The sequence below is a fragment of the Loxodonta africana genome, chromosome 15 (genome assembly GCF_030014295.1).
Source record: "Loxodonta africana isolate mLoxAfr1 chromosome 15, mLoxAfr1.hap2, whole genome shotgun sequence".
NCBI classification, from domain to species: Eukaryota; Metazoa; Chordata; class Mammalia; order Proboscidea; family Elephantidae; genus Loxodonta; species Loxodonta africana.
The window spans coordinates 46,114,104-46,124,322 of NC_087356.1; the positions used below are offsets into that span (position 1 = coordinate 46,114,104).

General features: G+C 39.9%; 1 gene segment (V, D, J or C); it reads right to left on the bottom strand.

The window, feature by feature from the left end:
* Window positions 1-3,656: 3,656 nt before the first annotated feature.
* LOC100673803 (immunoglobulin kappa variable 2D-29-like) lies at window positions 3,657-9,907 on the bottom strand. The segment is given in 2 exon segments: window positions 3,657-9,416; window positions 9,800-9,907. Coding segments are annotated over 2 exon segments (624 nt in total).
* Window positions 9,908-10,219: the final 312 nt, after the last annotated feature.

The window sequence follows — 10,219 nt, forward strand, 5'->3', positions numbered from 1 at the left end:
AAGTGTCAGCAACTCCTTGGTACATTGGTTGAATTAAAGACAGTTAATATAATGTGTTTGGTGGGATGAGTACCACTTTCATATTGGGATGGAGGTCACCAATGAAAGAAGGATGGTCTGAAATATTGTCTACAATTAAGGAACTCTTGGAAACTATGCCTTCTTCCTAGCAGTACATCTCCATTTCACTGCAATTGAGAAAGGCAAACTGAAACAGCATTTGTGTCATCCAGGAGTTTTTATTGCACCTGTAATAAACTGGTAAGGTATGTTTGTTAATGTTCTTGAAAGCCCTGGGGTTTTCACTATGCCAAGTAACAAATGACTTCAACTCGAGGCCAGCAACATTGCCTCCTAACAACATAATAACTCTGATCTAAAGGCTTTGAAGCCTGGCATTGACTTGGCCTCCTTATGGATGAAGGTCTTTTCAGGTATTGGCTTCCATAATAAGGAGGATTCATCCATATTAAAAATTTCCTGGGGCAAATAACCTCCCTCTACAATTACTTTATCTAAGATTTCAAAAACTTCTGCTGCTGCCTTTGCATCAGCACTCACAGACTCACCACTCACTGTCACATTATGGAGCAAAAAGCTTTGTTTGAAGTGCTGGAACCACGCCGAGCTAGCATGAAACTCAATATCGTAGTCTGGTCCTTTATTTTCTTTCAGCATCTTCAACAAACTTTGTGCTATAGCTGTGATTGTCAAAGTGCTGAGAGGGATTTGCTTTTGTGTTTGGTATTCAATTCACATCATTAGCAATTTCTCCACATCTGAAATAGGTCCCTCTCACATTTTTGTTAGTAGTTTCAGTGGAGTTGATCCTTTAACAGCTTGGAGAATTTTTTTAGGATTGTCATAATTGTCAATTGCAACATGTCTAAATCACAAGCAACAGTATTCACTGTTTTTCCCCCTCTCGTTGTTTCCTACCCTTGGGTTTCACTTCAAAATCGATACTTTTCCTTTGCCTCTTCCTGCTGCTATCAGTAGCACTGGTGTTGCTGTGTTTGGGAGTGATGACACATTTCATGGTAATATTTTGGAAAGAAAATTAAACACAGATAATGCGGTAGCACTCAAGAGACACTCCATACATGAGATTGGATGCTGCTGCCTCTAAGTAGAAGCATACAGTGTTATAAGGTAAACATTTTATTTGTAAGTAAGTAGGGAAAATTCACGTCAAAATAATGATAAAGAGTACAGCACAGTACATTCATTAAACAGTACCATAAGCATTTATTATGACTATCAAGACATATGTGTTGTTGGTGATGTGTGTACTGCTGTACTTTATACACCTGGTAGTGCAATAGCTTTCTATGCAAGAGACATGAGATACACGTGTTGCTTGCAGTTATGTCCAATTCTATGGTTGAGATTTCTGAACTCTATTATGACGTTCTGGGGCAACAGATGTACATGTGGTCAGAAATTGCCCAAACAGATTTTGTGTGGCACATTACAGTACATACACTTCAGACAGGCTGAGGAATGGAGTGATAGAAGAGATTTTCCCCATCTATATGTTTGAGCTTCTCAAACAAAGACTCAGGCTTTTTTTTTTTCTTCTGTCCAACATTTATAAAGCATAGAATGTGAAACTAAAAACCAAACCCACTGCTGTCAATCGATTCCAACACTAAGGAAGTGCATAATGGGGAATCTAAGAGGTGATAAAAGAAAAAAAAACTTTAATACCTGTTAGCTTGTGTTTTTTTTTTTTTAATATTTAAATATAAAATCTTTATCTTTTCTGTACTTTACCATAAAGTCATTTTTGTAAGCAGACAAACATCTTTGATTTTTAGTTCAAAAAGATATTGAGGATGATAAAGGAAAGAGACAACTTTGCAAAATTTTTTCCTCTTCGTTTCAAGCATGTTTTTAAAAGAAATACCCTTTGTCCAGAAGTAACTCCCCATAGAAACATAAACACACATATACAGGCACACAAATAGACACACACACATAGATATTTTCTTTTATTAGTGTCAATGTGTTTCAAAGACCTTCATTCAAAATAAAACAATTGCTACATATGTTTACTAATAAAGTATGTTTTGAATTGCATGGTGTCTTATTCTGGGTTCTCTGGAAAAGCAAAACCAGAAAAACATATAAACATATAGAGAGATTCATAGTAAGGAAATGGTTCATGCTGTTGTAGGGGCTGGAACGTCCCAAGTCCGGGGGCCAGGCTGTAGGCGTCTCCGGATTCCCGTAGATGCAGGGGCTGGTGAACCCAAGATCAGCAAGTCAGACAGCAGGGCTCTGGCTCACAGACTGCAAAGACCAACAAATCCTAAGATCCACAGGCAAGGCGGTAGGTAAGCTGCTAGCTGAATTCCCAAGAACTGGAAGTCAGACAAACAGGAGCCAGCTGCAGGAGCCAGAGTGAGAAAAAGCCCTGGAGCCTAGCCAGAAAGTCCACCTATACTGGATGTAGGCCACACCCCTAAGGAAACTATCTTTCATCTTATCATCACCTCACAGCAGTTTCCATCATGGGGGTGATCATATTATATCAAATCTCATCATGGAGGTGATCACAGTGATCGCATCATTATAGGACTGCCAAACTCATCATACCTACCAAACTCAGCCAAGTTGACACACAACTTTAATGATCACAGTCCACACTTTGTCAAAATGGCAGCTGTACAAATCTCCTTAAACCACACATAATCTCTGAATAAGGAAAATTATAAAGTCATAACTTGCAACTAACATGATACAACTAACACACACACAATCAAAACACACTAGCCCTATTTACATCTTATATTTTGTAAGTGAAAAAAGGAAAGTATTTGATGCACACATGCAAGGCAGAAATACTCAACAATTATAGTCCTCATTTCCACAACTGGTCATGTGGTCATAACTGGTATTTAGCACTACCTTCTTCCACCACCTGTTCTGTATTCCTTTGCCTTCAACTTAGAACTAGATAGCAGGGTCCTGGAACAGGAAAACTTCTTATTGTCAGTAGTTGACTACTACAAAAATTGTATCAGTGAACACATTTTTGCATGCTCATTAGAAATAGTGCTTTCATTTTAATGGGGTAAATTCTCATGTGTGGAATTACCAGTCACCAAACATAAATTTAATAGATTATGACAGACCACTTCCCAAAAATACTAGAGCATTTTACCTTTCCTTTCATAAAGACAGTGATGCCTTAAGGGGTACGAGATTTGCTGGAAAATAAAAATAACTTTTGATTTTAAGAAAATTTTGTGGAATTTAAAACCACATCAATAAATCAAATAGAAATACAATTCTAGGTGAAGTATTAAAGAATGTTTATTCTCCAGGACAGTTTGTCTGATTATTTTTTGGGCTGATCAACATGAATGTATGTATAAGGGAATTAAAAACAGGTACCTGTTAAAATCTGAAATGGCTGGCTTCGACTCCCTTTACTTAGTTCTGTTTTCACCCTAGCAGTGCCCACCTTCTGTGCAGAATTCATCATGTAGCTGCAGAAATGTTTTTCCTCTGTGATAAAGTTAAGGATATAAAAACAATGTCTCTGAGGAGACCTTAGCACCACACTTTATCTAAATCTCCCAGGCAAATGCTCACAGGAAAAGTTCTGACTGAGCAGGCTGTTTCTAAGGAATGAATGTCCGCTAATTATGCCCTAACTATTTTTTATCTGGTGACTACCCAGCTATAAGAAGTCCTGCCTTATGAGCTCCCACTACAGGAAGTCCCACCTTGTGATGGCGTAAGTTTGAAACTACGAATCAAGCCGTGTACTTCCCGCCTTGCAATGACGTAAGTTTCTAAGTATCAGTCAAGCTATATACTTCTAGTTCGTTCTTCTCCTCTAATAAAATGTCTCTGTAGATCTGTCATTTTGAAGTACTTGTTTTTACTCTGTGGAATTGAGTCTCTTCCCAGCTAGACCTGTTTTAATTAACCTCTCAATTTTGTTTTAATCAAAGTTCAGGTTGTTACTCTATGACAAGAATATGATATTTGGTAAAATGAGATATTGAACAGAAATGTTAAGTTTGATCATTGAGCTGCCATCCAAGAACCTGGATGCTGGTGACAAACTGTGGGAGGAGAATATTACTGGTCCCTATTTCATTTGTTAATGTTTTTACTCTCATCCCCCTTTTCTTTCATTTTTATCTTTTGAATTTTGGGGTGTTTTTGATGTGTTCTTTCTTTATGAAACTTAATAAAGCAATTTTAGTCTTCACCTTGAAAATTCAGCATTCCTCATTAATAATTTGATTCTTAACCTGCACAGAGAGATGGAATGTTTTGCTGTACCCTGTATGGAAATAAGAATTCATATAGTGTAAGAATAATCTTCAGTTGGGCCCTGGGAGAAGTGTTAAAAAAAAAAAATCATATTAAGACAATAATATTAATTGATTTCAAGTTTATTTAACATACAATTTGCAAATCAGGCAACACTTCTGACTAGAGATTCAAAGTATTGAAGAGAGAAAAGAACCTCCCAACATTCTTATACCCCAAGATTCTTATCCACATTGCCATGGAAAAGAGCTCGGGAACACAGTAATAATTTACTCTAAATCACAGCTTTCAGTTCATCCCTGGAGTTCCTGTGTCTTGAAACTGACTGCACGTAGATAAATCTTCAAAACACTACAATGCCCAAGGCAAAATGACCTTTATTACTTAGCAAAGCTACTTTTCCCTCAGGAGTCTGTCAGTTTGTCATCCTGTGGGGGTATGTTGCTGTTGCTGGGATGCTGGAGGCTCTGCCACCTGCTTCAGATACCAGCAGGGTCACCCATGAGGACAGGTTTCAGCTGAGATTTCAGACTAAGACAGACCAGGAAGAAAGACCCGGTAGTCTGCTTCTGAGAAGCATTAGCCAGTGAAAACCTTATGAATAGCAGCAGAACATTGTCTGATATGGTGCCGGAAGATGAGCCCCCCAGGTTGGAAGGCACTCAAAAGACAACTGGGGAAGAGCTGCCTCCTCAAAGTAGAGTCAACCTTAATGACATGGATGGAATCAAGCTTTTGGGACCTTCATTTGCTGATGTGGCAGGACCCAAAATGAGAAGAAACAGCTACAAACACCCACTAATAACTAGGGCATGGAATGTACAAAGTTAAGAATCTAAGAAAATTGGAAATTCTCAGAAATGAAATGGAATACATAAACATCGATATCCTAGGCATTAGTGAGCTGAAATGGACTGGTATTGGCCATACTGAATCAGACAATCATATGGTCTACTATGCCGGAAAAGACAACTTGAAGAGAAATGGCATTGCATTCATCATTAAAAAGAACATTTCAAGATCTATCCTGAAGTATACTGCTGTCAGTGATAGGATAATATCCATATACCCACAAGGAAAACCACTTAATATGACTATTATTCAAATTTACACACCAATCACTAAGGTCAAAGTTGAAGAAATTGAAGGTTTTTACCACCTTCTGCAGTCTGAAATTGATCAAACAAGCAATCAGGATTCATTGATAATTACTGGTGATTGGAATGCAAAAGTAGGAAGCAAAGAAGAAGGACAGGTAGTTGGAAAACAGGGCCTTGGGGATAGAAATGATGCTGGAGATCACATGATCAGATTTTGAAAGATCAACGACTTCTTCATTGCAAATACCTTTTTTCACCAACATGGACCTCACCAGATGGAATACATAGGAATCAAATCAGCTACATCTGTGGAAAGAGACTACAGAAAAGCTCAACATCATCAGTCAGAACAAGGCCAGGGGCTACATGTGGAACATACCATCAATTGCTCATATGCAAGTTCAAGTTGAAAGTGAAGAAAATTAGAACAAGTCCACAAGAGCCAAAGTACGACCTTGAGTATATCTCATCTGAATCTAGAGACCATCTCAAGAATAGATCTGACACATTGAACACTAATGACCAAAGACCAGATGAGTTGTGGAATGACATCAAGGACATCATACATGAAGAAAGCAACAGGTCATTAAACGGACAGGAAAGAAAGAAAAGACCTAAATGGATGTCAGAAGAGACTCTGCAATTTCCAAAAGGAAGAAATGATGAAGTAAAAGAACTGAACAGAAGGTTCCAAAGGCAGCCCAAGAAGAAACAGTGAAATATTATAAGGACATGTGTGAAAAGATAGAGATAGAAAACCAAAAGGAAAGAACATGCTAGGCATTTCTCAAGTTCAAAGAACTGAAGAAAAAATTCAAGCCTCGAGTTGAAATAGTGAAATATTCTGTGGGGAAAATATTAAAAGACACAGAAAGCATCAAAAGAATATGGAAGGAATACACAGAGTCATCATACAAAAAAGAATTGGTCAACGTTCAACCATTTCAGGAGGTAGCATATGATCAGGAAGCAATCGTGCTGAGGGAAGAAGTCCAAGCTGTACTGAAGGCAAATAAGAAAGTAAATGCTTAGCGAAGTGGAAGGCACTTTGATCACTTGATTAAGGCAGGGTGTTCCAGGGTTCCCCACTGTGAACGTTACTCTTTTTCTCTATATAATATACTAGTATTTTGTGGGCAGTTATTTTATAATCATGTAAATATTTCATTTCTTATAAAACTTTCAATTCATTCATTCATTTATGCACATCATTGTGGATACAGATTCTCACTTCTTTCAAAGAATTATAATTCATTATCATCATAATTTATTTTCATCCTCATATTGTCCCAGATTGGGCCAGTGAGAGCCTCTTCTGTGTCATTTGAATCATTCCATCACTTTTGAGCTTTCCCTTAATTTTCACCACACAATGTACAAAGCTTATGTAGTACTTTCTCCCTACCCCCCTGCCACCACCCAGTCCTGGAAATGCCTATTCCTCTGAGAAACCGTTGTTCCTTTTACTGGAGAAAGGTACTTAAAAGCCATGTTGTTGGGACGTTAGGCGTGTACATCTTTATTAGGGTGTCACTGCTACCAGGCAATCTTAGGGGATATGTTTAACCTAGCTAGTTTATCATTATGAATCAGTATGTGAGAATTTTCTCAACTCTGTTTATTAGATCCTTATAATATCCTCACACAGTGCTGAAGTTTACCTTGTTAATTTCAATTTAGAACTGGATAGCAAGGGCCCTGAAGTAGAAGCCTTCTTATTGTTGAAAATGACTTGCTGCGGAAAGGCTTACATTCCCTCCTGATTTGGTAAAAAAAAGTTGGTCATAATTAACAGTTGAATTTGGGGAAAAATCTGAGAGCTAAGGTAATATACTACTGTCCTGATTTATTCCTATTGTCAGGTGTCCTGTATTCTGAGACAGAGCCCCCACAGTGATGTATTAAAAATCATGTTTTCTTTGCTTGGCTCCCTCCCCCAAGTGGTGTGTTACAAATCTTGTTTACTGTGTTGGGCGTCCTCCCCACAGCTTTGCATCTGAATCCTGCTTTTGCCGGGAGGTTATATGTGAATGCCATTGCACCTGTGTAGTATGGTTAAGAATGTTGCAGAAGTAACTTGTATGAACTCCCTACTTGTAAACCCCTTAAAAGTAACTTCCCTGCCCACCTTGGGGAGCATTCTTGGCAGCAGCAGCCAGGAACCCGAGGTTCCTGGTCTGAGAAGCTCCGCTCCTAGACCAAAGGAAGATTGATGACAAGCACCTTCCTCCAGAACAAACAGAGAGCAAAAGCCTTCCCCTGGAACTGACACCCCGAATTTGGACTTCAAGCCTACTAGACTGTGAGAGAATTAATTTCTCTTTGTTAAACTATCCACTTGTGGTATTTCTGTTCTAGCAGCATTAGATAAGTAAGACAGCTTGGTAGAGAAGAGGGTCAATGAAAAAGAGGAAGACCCTCAATGAGACAGACTGACCCAGAGTCTGCAAGGATGTGTTTCGACAGCAACGATTGTGAGGATGACACAAGACTGGGCAGTGTTTCTGTGTACATAGGGTCTTTATGGTCAGTTGGAACAGACTCAATGATACCTAACAACAAGGACTATGTCAAAAAGGTTTGTTGGTAGACAAATAACCTGTTACAACTTCTGTACAAATTTGACTTAGAGTCAGACTTAGGAAAGGAACTTGTCATAATCTGAGGACTGCCTGTATATACTTTTTAAACCTTTATGTTAGCATGTTCTTCGCCTGTATCACACTCAGTTTAACCAAGAGGATCAGGGTCAGCCACATAACTGTCCTGCACTTCCTCAGAGCGCTCCACCAGAAGAGCTGCAGGTCATGTAACCTCCGCTGATGAACTGTCACCAACAATCTCAATCCACAGGAAAAACCAAAGAGCACAGGTAAAGATAAATATGTAGTTATTAAAAAAAAATGGAAAGCATAAGGCACATTATTCTTTTTTCTTCTATTCCAGTTTATGCTGTTTATTTTTAAAACTCATCTTTTGAAATACCAAAAACTCCTTATTTTTCTGAACAAGAAGTATTTGCGGAAATTCAAAGACTTGTGGAATTAGGATCTTGTGTTTGTAATAAATTTACAAAAGGCCATTTGGAGACTCAAAACCAACATCTTTGCAAATTCTTCTCAGCCACACTCCCCCTGGGGACAGCTAATATAGAATGATATTTCAACTATCTTAATTCAAGGGGAAGCATAAGTGGTAAAATGAGAAGCATGGGGTTGTGAGAGTGGGACAATACTAATTTCTAAATATCACCAATATTATCCTGATGAAATATACAAAGAAGCCTGGTAAACCTCCACATGTTCTCAACTTGTGTTGCCACGTTGGTGTCAATTGTCTGCCTGTCATGCTGACTAAATTTAACTGACAAATGTACACAGGCAGGAGGATTAGGAGGAGCTCTCAGTCAGCTCTCCTTGCATCAGGTCTACTTGCTCAGGGGCACTCAGACCTCCTTCATCCTCCCTGCTGGCTCTGCCATGTCAAGACTGGTGCAGCTGACCGGCCACAAACAGGCAGTGTCTGAGGTGTAGCAGATGCTCTCATGGTCCAGAGTCCTCAGCTGCAACCCATTCCCCTGAGGTCTCCGACATCTTCCTCTTAGCAGATGCAGAGAATCTGCTGTGCTGCTCCCCACACAGGCCACACATTTGGGCAGCTGGGCCACCCCAAGCAGAGAAGTTTTTGTGCAAGGTTGTACCACTGTGGGTGGATCTTTTGTAGCTTGCATGCAGTAATAAACTGCGACATCCTCAGCTTCCACTTTGCTGATTTTCAGAGTGAAATCTGTCCCTGACCCACTGCCACTGAACCTGTCTGGGACCCCAGAGTACCGGTTAGAAACCTCATAGATCAGGAGCCGTGGAGGATGGCCCGGCTTCTGCTGGTACCAGTACAAATAGGTGTATCCATCACTATCTACGAGGCTCTCACTGGACTTGCAGGAGATGGTGGCCGGCTCTCCAAGTGTGATGGGCAGGGAGAGTGGAGTCTGGGTCATCACAATATCCCCGCTGGATGCTAAAATAATGAGAGAGAAGTGCAAGGTTATGTACCAATATTAAGAACCATTTTTAAGATTCCCTTCTGCTTTTTATTTCAGCTTAAGTCTGTGTGTGAAATTTTTATTCATACCCCAAAATAGATCATTTAAAAAAAAACTCTGACAATGCCAGGTTTTTATTAAAAGAATCTCTTTCTTTATTAAAATTTTCACCAGAGAGCAGGTCCCTCTTACCCTTGTGTTCTCTTCTGTTTCACAGATCTGAACACCACATGCCTCTCCTAGTGGCTGTGACATAGGCATCTAACTTCAGAACAGAATACACACAGGAACCTGTGGTGCCCCCAGAGCTCACCCTCCCCACCTCCTTCTCCTTTCCCATGCCCCCCTCTGTCCTCACCAGGGATCCAGAGCATTAACAGCCCCAGGAGCTGAGCAGGAAACTTCATTGTGAGAAGCTGAAAGAATAAATCCTGATAAGTAAAGGCAGATTAGAGCTGACCTTTTATCTCAGACTTGGCCAGGGAAGGCCCTCCCCAGGGAACAATATGCAAATCCCTTGGTGGGTGCAGCAGTGTGGAGAAAGCCGAGGGTGGGCCCCTCCCTGTGAGCAAATAACAAAGTGTCTCCTGTGTTTGGAGGAAATCCAACAGAGATCAAGTTGGTACTGCCTGCAGTAGTGGTCACTTTGAAGTGTAAAATGCTGTACTCATGTCAAGGACACAATGTACATGGCCCTGACACTGTAAGAAACCATCAGAGACCCTGGAGATGGACAGATGGGTATCTAGGAACATCCTGCATGGATCCCTCTCAGCTA